The sequence below is a fragment of the Carassius carassius genome, chromosome 6 (genome assembly GCF_963082965.1).
Source record: "Carassius carassius chromosome 6, fCarCar2.1, whole genome shotgun sequence".
Taxonomy (NCBI): domain Eukaryota; kingdom Metazoa; phylum Chordata; class Actinopteri; order Cypriniformes; family Cyprinidae; genus Carassius; species Carassius carassius.
In genome coordinates this window covers 24485982-24504590 of record NC_081760.1, presented here as the reverse complement: position 1 = coordinate 24504590, position 18609 = coordinate 24485982, and the positions used below count along the sequence as shown (strand labels likewise).

The following is an 18609-nucleotide window of genomic DNA, read 5'->3' as shown; positions in this document are numbered from 1 at the left end:
AGGCATTTCGCCCACACGTATCCAGAATTTTAGGAGAGTGAAACCAATATTTTTTGAAACCAGGTCCCAGAGTGGATAAATCTGAAAATGTCACCCTTGTGTTTTCATGTAGACAACGCATCCGTACATTTTCTGAAACTATGACGTCATCAGCCCACGTCTCACCCCTAGTCAGACACCGCTACTTCACCTAACAGCAACCAAAACATGAACAAACACTGAATGATTGTCTTTTTATTAACTAACATAAACCATGATTAATAAATGTATTGTTCCATGTTCGTTTGTATACTGCATGCAAGGATTATGCGCATATTCCAAGTCTTCTTCTCTGTTTTTAGTGTATCTCATTAGAAGAATTACAGCACCACATACTGGTCTGTCATCTATACTACATCATTTTGTGTCGGTTTCGTGTGGATGCAGATATTTCTTGAGATGGGGGAAAAAAAAGATCGGATAGGGAAAGCTCTGGCTTCATGTGGATGTAACCTAAAATTGCTCTTTTATATGGATCTAGAGCCAGTAACTCTCACCTCAATTCTAACCAGAAACCAGGAAAAGCAGATTTTAGATCTGGTATAAGAGCAGCCAGAGAAGGATCAGAATAGTGAGACTAAAAGCTGGATTCAAAACACAATGGGGGACCAACTGGAGCACCACGGAGGCCATTGAGTGATGGGAAAAGTGTGACAAGCCCTGGCAAGCCTGTGACAGTGATAAATTAGAGATTTATACTTTCCAGGAAAATAAACGACATACACTAATGTGGCCCATGGACACGTATTAGAGATTTATGGATAAGACAATGGCTCTCTGCACATACCTTTCTTCCCACCCCATTGAGAGTGGAATAGAGCAGGAGGATTGATCCTGGGCAAAGCTGATATAAAGCTGACGTGACCTCCAAGGTGATTCTGTAGAATAATGAAATACCTTCTATAGGTTCTATAATGTTACCATCAAATAATCATCGTAAAAAATTCAAGAAAAATGATAGGTTGTTATGATAGGGCTTCGGGAAATTTCTAGGAATCCTTTTACTTCTATTTTCTAGAGCCTTATTGTTATGACCATAGGCTACATATTAAATATGCAGCTTCTCTTTTGCTTAAAATACTCTTAGAAATATGATTATGCAAGTTCAGTGCTCTTGATTTCATCAGGAGCAAAACAAATCCATATTGAATATAACAACAGAGATGTGTTCATTAAACTTTAATCCTAAACTTTGTCAAACTGCAGCCTGAAACACAACCCCAGTCATGTCTTTAGACGAGTTCCTGTTATAAACAGAAATATAAATGTGCCTTAACAGTGACACTTCAAAACTGGATGACTTTCCTTTTTTTATGGAACATAAGATATTTTGAGAAATGTCTTTTTTTCATACAATGTTAAATACAACTATGTGATTACCAACATTCTTTAATCTTCTTTTGCATTTATCAGAAGTAGTCCACTGAATCATTGACACTTGAAGACTACTGCAGGAATAGGTGCACATGTGAAAGGCCACATCGGATCAACAAGCTCTTTTGTTCAAGCATATCACTTAAAAAGCAATCAAATGTGTTAGTATTTAAAAAGATGAGCGAGGAGAGTGTTGCATCTGTTTGAGAGTGGGTTCTATATGCTTGAGATGGATGTCCCACAAACTGCCAAAGGCATTCATGAGAAAAAAACTAAAATGAGTCATCTGCTCCTGTAGAGGATTTCAGGTCACAACACACACACACACACACACACACACACACGGTTTGCAACAGCCATCTCTTGAAATGTACCATATTATAAGCAAAATGTATAACTATTACTTTAAACCAGTGAAAAACGTATCATGTTACATGTGACTATGCATGACTGAACTTGCATTAGGGAGAACTAAATATTTTTTAATTAAATGTCTGGAACAAAGGAAGACAATTTTTTTTTAACAATAACAATTGATAATTACATGACTTCTGCTCAGTGTCCTTGAAACGGCTAATGCACAATTTCTGAAACCCACACAACATAAACTGGATTTTACATTCCATATTTTCATTTAAACTTCCTCATTAGCAGAAAAAACTAAAAGCATAAACACACAGACACAAAACAGCTACTGCAACAATAAAAATCTGTGTTTTTATTTAGACAGGAGCTTTAGAAGAGAAACCCATTCACTCTGTTTTCTACAGGAGCTGAAGATAAGACAATTCAGAGTCTCCTGGCAAGATGATGCTGCACTCTTTTCTCCGTCTTCATCCCTCTCTTTCACACACACAAATGACAGAAACATTATGCATGTGGCTGAGGAGCCAAGTACGCAAAATCCTCTTTGCACATTTTGTACTGAGACTGTTTCTCAATTCATTTATCATCAACCATTTGGTGCTTCCAAATATTTATATAAATGTATTTCTCAGTATCACAACCCTATAATTTATCTATTGTATGATTATTATATGTGCATGGAAGTGAATTACATTTCCTTTAATGCAAGGAAAATTTTAATACAGCGGAACCAGTTTCCATTAGGGCATAATTACAGTACAATAAGCAAAACTAGGCGATGATGAAAGGAAATTCTCAAAAGCAATGCAAATGGGTGACTTTCTTCATCTCTCTTTCACCTAATAGCTTTGTATCCCATACATTGTACGATACAGAAAAGGAACCGAATTAGTTGAGAGATATTTATATGTGAACGTAATTGGTCAACTGCATGACTGACGCCACATAAAACACACAAATGACAGGCACATTTAACACAAGTACATTTAAATTCGAATTTAAAAGGGTCAAAGTAGCACTTTACCAAAAGCAGCCAAACTTGAGACGACACCTCCAAGTTGTCACAGACACCAGCGGGTAGAAAGTAACTTATTTTACAGTAATTTTATATAATGGTATTTATGAAGCGACATCTCAAATTTTTCATTATTTCAAGACTCAATCAGCTGGTTTGCTATTGCACACCCACCTTGAATAAATACATAAAAAAGGGATAGCCTGAATATATTGAAAAGACTCAACATCTCAAAGAAAAATCTTATGTGCACATATTAAAAATATTTCAGTTTGAAGGTCTATTGAGAAAAAAAAAAACACCTACACAACATTATTACACACTGGAATCACAAATTCTCAGCACGTCACAGTCACGAACAGAACAGTTGGATGAAATTCGCCCTCTGGGAGAAAGAAGGTGATTGTACTGTAGGTGAGGCACCTGGTGGGAGGGCAGCTGTCTCCGGGGAAGATTCAAAACACGGTCAATTGCACAGAGGAGGAATGAAAAATGAAGGGCTTAGCCAGACGAATGTTTTTCCCGCCTAGCCCTTCTGCAGTTTGGGTTGAGACAAATAGATGCGGTAGGCAGAGGGAGGAATGACACTGACTGATGGGCAGAGTAGCCCAACATAGGCGCCACTAAAGATATACAACTACTGTATACTAACAAAGAAAGATGCTAAATCCCAGCACAGAAACAAAGAGAATCAACAGAGACAGGCTGGTATTTGTCCAGTTTAGAGAGCTGGAGATTTCACATATAATCATTTTATCCTTTGATTGTTTTTATAGTCTTTATAGTCAAAATTCGATAGAAAATCAGCAGAACAGCCAATGCGACAATCCTGATTCATTAAGCACCCCCCAAAAACAAGGTTTAGCAGAGAACAAGATAATTGATTATTAGTCAAAATCATTGTTTTATTTGCTTAGTTCAGGGAAAAAGTGTTCAGCGAGGTCCCAAGTGAGGAGGAAGAGAGCAGTTTCAGGACAGAAAACAGCTCAGTTGTTAGCATTGTGTTGAGGTACACATTCTCAAGATGTTTAAAGATGACTTGTGTGTACACTATAAAGGTAATGAAATGATTTAAAGACCAAGAGACAGTTTTAGAGAATGAAAATTTGGCAAATGTGGACTCTAACTTAAAAAAGAAAATTTTCAGGCGGATGTTATATGAACTATAAGATGAGGGCCGAGGTCTTAGTGATCAGGAGCGCAGAGTTGATGTTCTCTCAGTTCTGCTGGAGACCCACTAGAGCACAGCTTTCTTTCCACATCTTGCTGTGCAGCCGTTCGTCATAAGAAAGTGCTGAAGGCTCCATCTTGCGCCCATTGTACGGAGACAGTCCTCCGATCCCCTTCAGCTCGGAGGCAGCTGCAGCGTAGATGGCAGTGGATGCTCCTTCTGCAGGCGTCTGTGGATGGACAGGAATCAGAGATGAAGTCAACACAGCTGTGGCCACGTTAAGAGTATTTAAACAGAGACGGATATTAAATATCTAAGAAGGACAGAAAAGATTTTCCCGGTTCCTGGAGTTAAAATATAAATTAGTCATTTCTGCCAATGTCCTTGACTTCACCCATCCTTGTACGTGACAGCCATCGCAATGTTACAGTAATGCAGTTGTTACAGGGTTCCTGCATTTGTGCTGTAGAGTTGTTCTTGGCACTTGAAGTCTAACCCTAATACTTATATCTTTAGCTGCAAGCTTTGGTAATTGCCACTTACATCGGCACTTTCTTGTAAGTTGTTTTGGTAAATAAACCTGTGGCAAAATACTAGTATTAGTTCTGTATTAGGACTGTCAATGTGTCATTTGGTTACATGTTAGAATAAGTTTTAAATTGTTAACATTAGTTAATGCATTTGGTATCATGGCTTTTTATAGCATTCAATGTATTCAAATACACTAAATATATACACATTAACTAAATGCTAATTTAAACAGTTTGTTAAAATGTAAAATATATATATATATATATATATATATATATATATATATATATATATATATATATATATATATATATATATATATATATATATATATATATATATATATATAATTTTGTATGTGTATAGATTAACACACAAATAATCCTACCTCCTAAATTGTTTATCATTTTTTTTCTTTGTGAGTCAGTGAATGAGAAAAGACCTGTTTACACAGGACACATTCCTAAAAACACAATTGAATGAAATAAATATTTCACCCAAAGAGGATTGTCAGTAAATGATGACAGAATTTTCATGTAATTTTCACAATGGACCTCAATGAATGACAAAATTGTTTTGGTTACCAACATTCTACAAATGATCTTCTTTGAGTTCAGTAGAAGAATATAAATTATACAGGATTAGATCAACATTGGTAAATGAAGATTTTTTTTTTTTTTTTGGGATGAACACTTTTAACTGTTTTGACATGACATCTCAAAATCCTGTACTCGCGATGCAAAATGCAACTCAAATGAAAACTACTGACTTTTTGTAATGTCTATTGAATACATAACTTTACACTGTAATGTCTTAAATTATCTTTATTTTGGGGCTTCTTCCCAATTTGAATATACAGTTAAATTTATTTATTGTTGGTTCTAATTCGTATGCTTCCTCATGTGGCATTTGCCTCATGTTTACACGTGATGCTTTCCAGCTGCAATGGTTAATTATTCAAATTATCCTTCTAATTGCAAATGTTATGGCTCGCTTCCACATCAGAAGATCTAAAAGTTGGGCCGCACAGTTGGTTAGATTGATATGCAGACGGTCAGTTGGACTATGACCTCCATACGGATCAATTACTCAGGACAGCTGATCTTCTCTAAAACCGCTGCCAGATTCTGCACTTCAAACGGCTCTCTTTGAGGCCAGGCAATTGGGGCTGAGCACTGTTTTTCTCCTTTCTCTATCTCTTTCGTCTGAGGGAATTTGGATTAAACTACAGGAGTCACAAGGTTTCTCTATAGTGAGCTGAATCAATACAGCACAAAGAGTTTGAGAATAGCTTCTCTCTTAGCTGTTAGTATTGGGCCATACAGGCCTGTGCGCTTAAGGTGAAATGGAACAACAGCTGCGGTACAGAAAGACTCAACACCTTTATATACTGTTTTATAGGGCTGATCACAACATTTACATATTGTGCAGTGCTTGAAATGCATCAAACCAGCAGAGATTTTGCTGGGTCGTATATATATTTATTTGCATGGCTATCAGTGATTAGAGCTGATTTACATTATTTTTATGTTAGTGACAGTACAATATATATATATATATATATATATATATATAATAAAGATTATTGGGTACATTTTACAAGAACAAAAATACAATTTCAGTTTTCTATTGAATGTAATTCAATGTAATTCAATGTGTTCTTCACAAGTATTTGTTAAATTAACAAGGAGTTTCTGTGTGAAAACAGTTTAATGTACGATTTACTTTATATAAACTTTTCAGGGTATATAAAGTGAAGTAACAGTTGTTAAGTGAAGTTTTTATTTTTAATTTTTAAGTAATATCACCTTGCCTCAAATAAAATAATGATGGAATTCGGGCAATACTTTAACGCATCTGCTATTTTACAACTGCTTTAATTGTGGCTCAACCATTTAGAAAACTATGTTTCATAACACAGCAAAAAAGCCCCAAGAAGCTGTGGTTTACAGTTATCATGTTTTATAAAATATCTATTCGATAAGTTAACATTAGATAAATCTTACATGACATTAGAGAACAATACTTTTACAAGATTTAGCAATCTAGATTAATTTATTAATTTATCAATTTCTAAATAAACTAATACATTTCAAATTCAAGTATACATTATATTCAAGAATAAATGAACATTAGTACTATAAACGAACATGAATGACCAATTTACTTATAAACTGACTTTTAATAAATTCTGTAAAAAAAATTTGTTCACAATACCTAATGCATGTTTCTTAATAAGTAACACATAGGCTAAGTATTTTTTATCCATCAAGTTCCAAATAAAAAGAGAGAAACAAAAAGTCAACAGAGATGAAGGACCTTAAATTTGTACATATTAATTAAATGGGTTATTTAAACATAAGGCGTGTTTCCCTCACCCTTCAATTTGCGCAAATTGAAATTGCAAATTGAAAATATGCCTATTGGAAATGTGTCAATTTCGCAAAAAATCCCAAATATCACAAAAAAGTTTTTACGCTTCCATTAGGTGTTTTTCAGGCAATGCGAAAAATAAATAATTAGCAAAACTGCAATGAAAATGTTTTTTGCGCATTTACAGGTCACTTGGTGTATGTAAAAAGACATATGATCATTCTTCATTGTACTATAACCTCTAAGAAACACTTCATATGTGGCCACTCTCCAGAATTGTCATGTCCGCTGTCTGATCACCCCGTTCTTCGGTGTGTGCGTGTGTTTCTGTATATGTCTGCATCTCGTGTGCACATGGTGTTTTGTTTCGGTTTTGATCGTTCGTCTTGCACCTATCTGTTGCGTTCATCCCTCCCCCTCATCACTACTGTTTCCGCTTCTAATTGTTTGACTCCGCTCACCTGAATTCAATGTCTGTTCATCTCTTGCTCTATTTATTCTCGTCTGTCGCGCCTATCAGTGCCAGATCGTTGTTCGTCAATAGTCCCGGTGTAGTCTTTCTGTCTGATCCTGTCAAGCCTTGTTCTGTCATGCCATTGTTTGCTGCTACTGGTTTTGTTTTTTTTTTTTTTCTATTTTTTCCCCTCCCTCATTTCCTAGACCGGGCACCGGCATGCTTCTGAAGAGTTTTGTTTGCTCCGTCACTGGCTCTCTCGTGGCTTCCTCCCCTCACCGCTCTCTACGCGGCCGCGCCGTTGGGCGCCCCCTGCCGGGCATTTTTGCAAGGACATTGAAGTCTCTTATTTTTCTGTTGGACCTTTTTCCTCATTTCCCGGCCTGTTTTTGTTCGTTGGAGGGAGCTTTTCTTTTGACTTTTTGAATAAATTGGTCTCGCACTGTAACCTGCATCTGTCTCCAGTTGTGTTCCTGACAGAACGATCTGGCCAAGATGGACACAGCAGGTGCAGATCCTGTCAGAACCGCAGTCACCCAGCAGGGTGTTCTTTTGGGCCAGCACGAAGCCAGACTGACGAACACCACAAGGGAGGTGGAGTTTCTAGCCAACCAAGTGGCTGAGCTGACCAACCGCATCCAAGAACTGCAACGAGAGGCTGCTCAGGGTGGTGCCGTTCACCATCTTCCTCGCCATGAGCCTGAGCCCCGATGCAATAACCCACCACCCTATGATGGGGACCCCAATTCCTGCCGGGCCTTCTTGTCCCAGTGTTCTGTGGTGTTTGCCTTGCAGCCACGCACATACGCACTTGAGATGTCCAAAGTGGCTTTTGTATTGACTCTTCTAACCGGCAAGGCTAGAGACTGGGGAACCTCCGTCTGGGAGACTAAAGTGCCCTGTTGTGCTTCTTTTAAAGATTTCCGCCAGGAGATGGAGAGGCTATTCGACCGCTCCGCCAGAGGTACCTTCTTGAATCCCCGAGTGCTCCCATAGTTCTGGGGCCCCCGTGGTTGGTGCAACATGGCCCTCACGTGGATTGGTCCAGCAACTCTGTCTTGTCTTGGAGTAAGTTTTGTCTTGCATCTTGTTTGGGTGCTGCCTCTTTCCCTGTGTCTGTGTGTCCTGTATTGCAGGTGGAGGCTGCTGATTTGAAGGGGGTCCCGGTGGAGTACCACAACCTGTGCCAGGTGTTTAGTAAGTCCCGGGCAACCTCCTTACCTCCACATCGCCCTTATGATTGTGCCATTGAGCTCCTCCCAGGCACTTCTCCGCCCAAGGGTCACTTGTCTTCCCTTTCAGGTCCTGAAAGAGAGGCCATGGACAAATATATTAATGAATCCCTCAAAGCCGGTCTCATCCGACCCTCTTCATCTCCTGCAGGTGCTGGGTTCTTCTTTGTCAAGAAGAAGGACGGCTCCTTGCGTCCTTGTATAGATTATCGAGGCCTGAATGACATCACTATTAAAAACAGCTTCCCCTTGCCTCTTATGTCGTTTGCCTTTGAGCTATTGCAGGGAGCCAAGGTCTTCACCAAGCTAGACCTTCGGAATGCCTATCACCTAATTCGCATACGTGAGGGGGATGAGTGGAAGACAGCTTTCAACACACCCACGGGACACTTTGAGTACCGGGTCCTACCATTTGGTCTGACCAATGCCCCAGCTGTCTTCCAGGCCCTGGTTAACGACGTGTTGAGAGACATGGTGAATCGCTTTGTCTTCGTGTATCTTGATGATATCTTGATATTTTCCCCATCTCTGCAGGTACACACTCAGCATGTTCGCCAGGTGTTACAACGGCTGCTGGAGAACCAGCTCTATGTTATGCCGGAGAAGTGCATCTTCCATGCCCAGTCGGTTCCGTTCCTGGGGTTCGTTGTTTCCGCGGGGGAGATCAAAGCGGACCCCTGTAAGGTAAGGGCCGTTGCCGAGTGGCCAGCTCCTGACTCTCGTAAAGCTCTGCAGCGGTTCCTGGGGTTTGCCAACTTCTATCGGCAGTTCATCCGGAACTTTGGTCAGATTGCTGCACCTTTAACGGCACTCACCTCTCCCAAGGTACCGTTCAAGTGGAATACTGGGGCACAGGAGGCCTTTGATAAATTAAAGTCCCGTTTTATCTCTGCTCCTGTCTTGTCTATTCCAGACCCTGAACGTCAATTCATTGTTGAGGTGGATGCCTCCGATGTCGGAGTGGGCGCGGTCCTATCTCAGCGTTCGCACGAGGACGGAAAGGTGCATCCCTGTGCCTTCCTCTCCCATCGCCTGAGTCCCCCAGAACGGAATTACGACATAGGTAATCTGGAGTTGTTGGCGGTCAGGCTGGCTTTGGGGGAGTGGCGTCACTGGTTGGAGGGCGCAGCTCGGCCCTTCCTGGTCTGGACGGATCACAAAAACCTCGAGTATATCCATTCGGCCAGGAGGCTGAGCTCCCGACAGGCTCGCTGGGCCCTCTTCTTCAGCCGGTTCAATTTCACGCTGTCTTACAGGCCCGGGTCCAAAAATGTTAAGCCCGATACTTTTTCTCGTCTCTTTGAGGCTCCCCTGGGAGGGAGGAGTCAGCAGACACCATCTTGCCCAAGGGGGTGGTGGTGGCATCCCTCTCTTGGGACATCGAGAGACGAGTAGAGGAGGCCCTACTTAAGGGGCCTGTGCCGAAGGGGGGTCCAGCGGGTCCATCCGCCAGCGATTCTGGTGGCCATCCATGGCCAAGGATGTCAGGCAGTTCGTGGCTGCCTGCTCGGTGTGCGCTCAGAACAAGACTTCCAATGCGCCTCCCGTTGGTCTGCTCCACCCGTTGCTCATCCCTTCTCGCCCCTGTCACATTTGGCCCTTGATTTTGTCACTGGCCTTCCGGAATCTAAGGGTAACGCCGTCATTCTTACGGTGGTGGACCGTTTCTCTAAGGCGGCCCATTTCATTCCCCTTCCCAAGCTTCCCAAGAGACTGCTCAGGTGATGGTTGATCACGTGTTCCGGATTCATGGTCTTCCGGTCAACGTGGTGTCTGATAGGGGTCCCCAGTTTGTCTCTTAGTTTTGGAGGGAGTTCTGTTGGCAGATCGGGGCCTCTATGAGTCTGTCTTCAGGATTCCATCCCCAGACCAACGGGCAGTCCGAGCGGGCAAACCAGGATTTGGAACGTACTCTTCGCTGCCTGGCATCCCAAAATCCCAGCTCCTGGTGTCAACAGCTGTCCTGGGTAGAATACGCCCATAACTCCCTTCCGGCTTCTGCCACAGGTATGTCCCCATTCCAGTGTTCTGTCGGTTATCAACCTCCCTTGTTTCCCACACAGGAACCCGAAGCTGTGGTCCCGTCTGCTTTGGCCTTCGTCCGACGGTATCGACGCACCTGGAAGAGGGCTAAGGCGGCCTTGGCCCAGGCTAGTAGGCGGACTAAAGCAGCGGCCAACCGTCACCGGACTCCTGCTCCCCGCTATGTGTGTGGTCAACGGGTATGGCTCTCCACCAAGGACCTGCCTCTCAGGGTAGCCTCACGCAAGTTGGTACCCAGGTTCATTGGCCCATACCGGATCACCAAGGTCCTGAGTCCGGCGGCGGTGCAGCTCAAGCTCCCTACCACGCTTGGTCGGGTGCACCCTCTTTTCCATGTTTCCAGGGTTAAACCTGTGTTCCATTTTCCTCTTGTTCCATCTGCCCCAACCCCCCCTCCCCCCCCGTCTAGTGGATGGCTCCCCGGTCTATACGGTGCGGAAGTTGCTAGATGTCCGACGTAGGGGTCGGGGCTTTCAATATCTTGTGGACTGGGAGGGCTATGGCCCAGAGGAGAGGAGCTGGGTTCCGGTCCTGGATATCTTGGATCGGACACTGGTCAAGGACTTCTACCGGCGACGAGGTGAGCCCCTTCCTGCGGCGCCTGGTGGCGTCCGTCGGAGGGGGGGTACTGTCATGTCCGCTGTCTGATCACCCCGTTCTTTGGTGTGTGCGTGTGTTTCTGTATATGTCTGCATCTCGTGTGCACATGGTGTTTTGTTTAGGTTTTGATCGTTCGTCTTGCACCTATCTGTGGCGTTCCTCCCTCCCCCTCATCACTACTGTTTCCGCTTCTAATTGTTTGACTCCGCTCACCTGAATTCAATGTCTGTTCATCTCTTGCTCTATTTATTCTCGTCTGTCGCGCCTATTGGTGCCAGATCGTTGTTCGTCAATAGTCCCAGTGTAGTCTTTCTGTCTGATCCTGTCAAGCCTTGTTCTGTCGTGCCATTGCTGCTACTGGTTTTGTTTGTTTTTTTTTTCTATTTTTTCCCCTCCCTTATTTCCTAGACCGGGCACCGGCATTCTTCTGAAGAGTTTTGTTTGCTCCGTCACTGGCTCTCTCATGGCTTCCTCCCCTCACCGCTCTCTACGCGGCCGCGCCGTTGGGCGCCCCCTGCCGGGCATTTTTGCAAGGACATTGAAGTCTCTTATTTTTCTGTTGGACCTTTTTCCTCATTTCCCGGCCTGTTTTTGTTCGTTGGAGGGAGCTTTTCTTTTGACTTTTTGAATAAATTGGTCTCGCACTGTAACCTGCATCTGTGTCCAGTTGTGTTCCTGACAAGTATAAGGGGCTTTCTCTACCATTAGTGCTCAGACAATTTACACTGCACACATAAGCTGACTGCGGCCACTCTAGTCAATGCTTGTGTTTATTCCAGCTGCAGCATGCACATTTGTGAAGCGGCTCTCTGTGCATATGCCTCCTTTGAATAAATATAGCCAAAATCCATTAAAGTCCCGCCAAAATCCGTTGCCATGACTTGTCACGAGAGGCAAAATATTAAGTTTTAGTCCCATAACATTTGCTAGTGGAAACGCTGTCATTTCTCAAAACCTTTTTATCGACATTTATAAAATATTGCCAAAATTTTGCATCTGTAATAGAAACACACCTATAGACAATGCCACATGGCTATTTAATATGTAAAGCATTAGCCTATTTTGTTGAAAATTGAGTGAAGATTTTGGTCATACCACCTCCTGTAACGTTCTATATCTAAACATTTTGTATTCCTCGGTTTGGGTTCTGACAATAAGAAAAGCAGTCAGGTGAGATAAAAAAAAACATTGATGGAAAATTGTTTTATATGTAAAAGGGAGTGTTTAAAAGGAAGTATACTTCAGTTTTAGAGCACATTTGATTTATAGGGAGAAAAGATGTCATATCGCTCTCTTTCTCTCAACACAGACGGTTCCAGAAAAAAACATCAGAAATTGTATACGCACTCAGTATTCACACCATGCACAGCAAGCACTCTTTTTCATGAGACAAAAAACCTATTAAAACCCATCATCTTTTTTCTTCTTGAATAAACCCTAAACCTTCTCTATCACATTGTTCTTTTCTCCAAGTGCTGAAAATTTTTATTCTGTGGGTGCGCTTTTCTATTTTGAAAGCCTTTGCCTGTTTAGTCATAACAATATCTCCCCTCAAGACATTCATAATTTGTCATCTTTTCTTTTAAACACATAGAGCACACTGTCCTCGCTGAGCCCTGTAATTCCTGGGTTTTCTACAGCAATTCCTGTGCCGCATACATATTGGACGCCGTGAACCGTGACTCAACCTGACTCGTAAATAAGCACCCTGCTAAAGGATATTGCCGTGCTGATAATGATCACAATGAATCAGTATCAACACACCTCACCTCAACAAGGGTACGAGTTTCACGGAAATTACATTTGTATTCAACAGATTCCACACTGAATTATCTTTTGTAGTCCAAATAATTCCCCTTGAGAAGAGGCGAAGGTCACTGCCCATTGCTGTGGTTTTCATATGCTACCTCACCGTGTCTATTGCGCATAACTAAAGAGAGTTGTTCACACATAAAAATGAATTATATACTGTTCTGGCAGGGCGTGCAACACTATCATGTGCTGCTGTTTGCTATTCTGATCATCTCTGAAGCTCTTTTAGCACAAACTCAGCTGAATTTAATGGACCAGAAAGAATCATTTTGATTGGATGAGGGATGACAATAAAACAACCTGCGAAAATAGAAGCAATTTTGATAATTTTGAGCCAACACATCAGTGAGCTTATAGATGGGTAGCTACTGTATGAGGTGGCATATAACACAACGTAAACAGTAAGATCCAAAAGTCTGAAATCCCATTAAAAGCCTGAAGATATTGTATATGTGTGTGTGAGCATGTGTGTATGTAATTCTATATTAAATTTTTCCTTTCTCATTCATGTTTTCATTTTCTTACACTAATCTGAAATTCAAGAGGTGTAACAAATACTCTTAACAAAGATGAAAGAATCACATCTGATTAACAGACAGACACACACACACACACACACACACACACACCTTTGAAGCAAAGAGAAAATATAAATCCAATTATTGTTCACCCTGACACAGCAGCTTCAAACCTTTAGATTTCAATAAGAATTCCAAGAGATTCTGTGAGAAGACAGATGGGGAAGAAAAAAAAAAGAAAGAGTAAAAACAGTGTCTCCAGGGATACACTGCCCTGTCACATTGCCTTATTGCAACATATTGGGGCAAGTGAGTTTGTCAAAAAGTGTTGTCATTCAACAGTGCACCTTTGTCAGTAACTCTGACAAAGCGTTACACACAAGCACAACATATCTGAGGAAAATATCCACAAACTTGCTACATTAGATTTAATATGTTTTAGATATGAAAGCTGGTAATTCTATACTGGACAGATAAGTAATGACAGGGATTTTAGTTGTTTTTCAATTTATCAGTATTATTCAGTTTTGTATATTTATTTGTTGATATTTCATTGTGGATATGCTTCTGCCGATTTTCTGATTTTGTCATCACATACTCGAAAGATCTAAAAAAGGGCTAGAAAAATGTAACGCTTTAACAAAGCTTTCAGATAATAGGGGTCCTAGCCAAGGTATCTATCATAAATAGTACTGATTTTTTTATATTTTTCATTTAACAGTTAGTCTATAATCTGAAAATAAATGCTGTCTTTTTGATATTGAGAATTAGATTAAATTAACACCCACTTAAAAGTGGTACAGTCACTCTAGTGTCTTGTCCGATTCCACCTCATTTCCTGTTCTCTCTCTCTGTCCTTTCATAAAAAGCAACAAAGCCAAAAAAATAACCCAAACACAAGAGAAACGGAAGCTCTACACCTCAAGAACTCTCTGCCAAGCACAAAGAGATGTCTGAATAAACCATCACTCCAGTGACTCAGGCCTAGTTTGGATGACTTTCCAAAAGTTGACCAAGTTATTTTGGCATTCCAAATGTGCCGAGTAAAACACAAACGCAATTTGCAACTCATTTTACAGTACTTCCATCATGACACATTTCTGAATGATATTCAATTTTATATATATATAAATGTATTTATATATTGATTTAATGCATCAGGAATTGATTGGATAATAAAAAAAAAAAATCCATAATGGAATGGAATCGGAGGATGCGATCTGGTGGTTGTGGATATATATATATATATATATATATATATATATATATATATATATATATATATATATATATATAATGCCTTTGATATATATATAAGGCCATTGAATTATTTGAAAAATAATGCACAGCCAAGGTGTAACGGCAATGCACACCTAATATCGGGTGTGCATTATTTTTCTAATAATTAAATGGCCGGTCATTAATTATTTCATCAAAACGAATTTTAGGCTGATTGTTCTATTGTAATTAGTATCTTTGTTCTCATTTTATTACTGACTATACTTGAATAATTTACTTGTTAACTTAAATGTTTTATTTATTGATTGTTCGATTATAAATTCTTGATTTCAACATGTCAGTTTTCATTTAATTTTGTAATGTTGTATATTAAAAATCAACTTATAAAATAATTTGCATAAAAAGCATATTAGTTTTAGCTATAGTATTGAAATTGTCATAGAAAATCATGACATTTCACCATCATTGGTCTAAGGAAGATGCAATACACTTTAGGAAGGTCTGAGTATAAGATACACTTGTAGGCATCTAGAGGAGACAGTGACCCTCACATTAACAAACCAAAAATCTTGCATTTCTCATTTATCCGTTATTAATACCAGCAGCTGTCTTTGCACTCACCACCGCCTCTCTCTCTCTCTCTCTCACTCACCTTGAAGAACATATTTATTAGAAATCTTCTGATTTCAACACACACCTTCCATACAGTGTGACATCACCAGTCATCACCAGTTGCAGGCGGGCACCTTGTTTGCTGTATTAGATTTGTCGTTTGTCAGTATTTATTGTAAAACTAATAACCACCCCTTCCTGTCTCCCAGGAGTCCTTGCAACATTCAGTAGACACATGGTGCTCTGAATCACGTTGCATGATTTAGCGACAGTGTCCTTGAGCTGCGGAGTACATGACTGCAGTAACAGATGAAGACTCTCAAGACTGAAAAGCAATAAAAGCAGACGTGTGAAAAAGTGTAATGGCGGCAATATTTTGAGGAATAAAGCAGATGTAAACAGGACGGACAGATCTGCACTACAGGAAGTTATGTTTAATATGAGACGGAAATGTTTTCGCCTTTAAGAATATTAGGGATGTACCAATATAAAAATTAGGGCTAATACTGATAAGACAATATTATTTTGATGATGGCAAATGATGAATGGTTAATATTAAAATCCAATACTAAAGGCAATCGTTTCAAATGCTACACAGGAATTCAGGCATCACAGTATTATGATTCATCGTATGAATGGATATTAATTTTAAGATCTGCTAAAAATGAAGAACATTTAACAGTGTATTTGACAAAATTATAAGTGTTTTTAAATGATTGAATGTTAAGATGATGAGAAAGATAACAAGTGTAGTGAAATAAATGTAGATATAGGAAAATGAGCAATTTTACACTTACTATTTCTACATTTACCATTTTATTCATTTTCTAAATAATTTTTAAATGGTGAATAATAATAACTTAATTTATCTTATTATCTTAAGGTGGCATATGTATCCTTTTTTTTCTTTTTCTTTTTCTATATTCGTATTTGTGCACACTGGGTCTGTAGGCTGCTTCTGCCTGCATGTAAATAATCATAAAATACTGTATAAATATAAAAATACTAGTCTAAACTTTCATGTTTTATAAATATGCAATTTACTAGTTATTCCAATCTCAAAGTAGAATTTTTTTTAGTTAAAAAACAAAAACATAAACAACTTGTTTACATAACTGTTAATATTGATCATGTCTCATAAACCATTTTTCATAATAAAATCCATAACGTCAAGTGCACATTGCAAAATAACAACTCTCGTTGGGAATGAAAGTTATAATGAGGAAGTTATTAATATGAAAGTTATGACAAGTAAGATGTTAATGCAGTGACTGGTGGCTTCAATGACTGATCTGTATAGACTCAAAAGTAATTTGTTTGTGAATCTGACAACAATTAATACTGGTTCATATGTTTTGTTAGGGGCCAAGCACCAGAGGTGCAGCTCCCCTTATATTGTGCCTGTTAGTTTTCTTCTCATTATTATTTTTCCCCAATAGGAGTCTAAGAAACGTTAGTAGGAAAATGATTAAATTCATCGTCATTAATAGTGAAATGACCAACTTTGGGGCCCTAGGACCAACTCTATAGTGACAACACCAGTTCAGAAATTCACTTTTCCAATGGTTATAGCGTTTGCTCTAGAAAACTCAAACTTAATATATCTGATTACTCTCCTCATGCTGATAACATTCAATAGCTTACATAAAGACTCAACCTATTACAGTATTGTAAAAAAAAATTACCATTTCGAAAAGTACAGTATTGAGTTACTTTTTCGCTGCTACTTTTTCCAAATTTGTCCAGTTCGCTCAGATGATCTTCAGACCGAGCTGCACAAATATGACTAAATAGAATTTTGATATTCATCTTTGTTCACAAATTATGGTGTTGCGAACTTAATGTTGACCCAAACCTGGTTAAGATGCTGTATCTTTGATCAACTGAAATGACATTTTTCCACTGTATGCCACAGCACGGTACAGTTTGTTACAGTTCACTTTTGGGGAGTTTTTCACTGGGTAGAGTACCTGGTACATTTTTCAGTACTACCTCGGTTGAGGTTCCAAGTGAACCATACCGTTACCAAAACGCAACATGTAAATTCTGTTGATCATTGATTGGCCGAAGAGAATCATTACTACCTGCGTCATTGAACCTGTGACACAGAGACACAACAAAACTACTAGAATGAAATCAGCACAGCCAGCGAAGGATTGAACACAACTGTTTTGAATGAGCTGTTTGCTCAAAAAATGGCTGTTTCGTGGTCTGTTGAGGAAGTACAGATATTCGTCTCGTTGATAGCCGGGGAGCGTATCCAGCGAGAGGTTGATGAGGCGACGCGGAATGAAAATGTTTTTCAGGTGTTGCTGCAGTAGAAGCAGCACAACTATAATGAAATGTGAATAATCCCACCCACTCTAAAGCATTGCTAAACTGCAGTGGAAATGCAAAACGAGCCAAGCTGTTCTGTGCCGTACCGTACTGAGCCGTGCCGAGCCAAGTCATACTATGCTGTGGAAAATCAACATTAATCAGCACCATGATCTGAGGGTCCATCCCATAGTTGGGAACAGCACCACCTACGGGCCAAGAGATACCGAAAATTTACTTTTTTTGCTTGTAACTTTTGAAAAGTTAATCATACATTTTTGATTGATGTTTGGCAATGCCAAATCCAAGGACACCAATTTTGCAAGAATTTAGAAATTTGCAGAAAATTGCAATATCTTTTGAACTATTTGACATATCAGCACAAAAAATTGGTATCATCAACATCATGTACTGAAGGTACCTGAGAAGTTTGAAGACAGGACCACCTAGTGTTCCAAAGATGTAAGGATTTTTGAAACTTTTGAAAGCATTGTCCAATGCTCGTTTCTAGGCTTATGCAGAGTCTGATGAAATTTCATTTTTAATTTCCCAACATTTTGTTTGTCCGCCATTTTAAAGTGAATGGAAACTTTTTTTTTCTCCTCCTACAAATTTTGTCTAATTTTGTAAAAGTCGTATCAGATGATCTTTGGACCAAGCCACATAAAAAGGACTGAACAGATTTTTGATATTTCCCAACTCTCCCAAGAAATACATCTCCAAATGTGACCGTGCCTGTGTTTGTTGACTAATACTAGTTAGCTTAGCTTGGTAATTTGTTAACATGCTAATCAGCTGTCATTTTTTATGTAATGTGACTTAAGCAATCAGATTACCTGTTACATATGTTAGTATAATAATATAGTTTAGCATGCTAATCTGGTCAACTTGCTATGTAATGCATGTAATCATTC

The 18609-nt window shown here is 39.7% G+C and overlaps 1 protein-coding gene across 1 annotated transcript in view; it reads right to left on the bottom strand.

The window, feature by feature from the left end:
- Positions 1-2143: 2143 nt before the first annotated feature.
- LOC132142520 (dehydrogenase/reductase SDR family member on chromosome X-like) overlaps positions 2144-18609 on the bottom strand; it is an 82164-nt gene continuing 65698 nt past the window's right edge. The window contains exon 3 of the mRNA XM_059552452.1: positions 2144-4194. Within this exon, the coding sequence (XP_059408435.1) occupies positions 4012-4194 (183 nt within the window). The 3' untranslated portion in view covers positions 2144-4011. The remainder of the gene's footprint in view (positions 4195-18609) is intronic.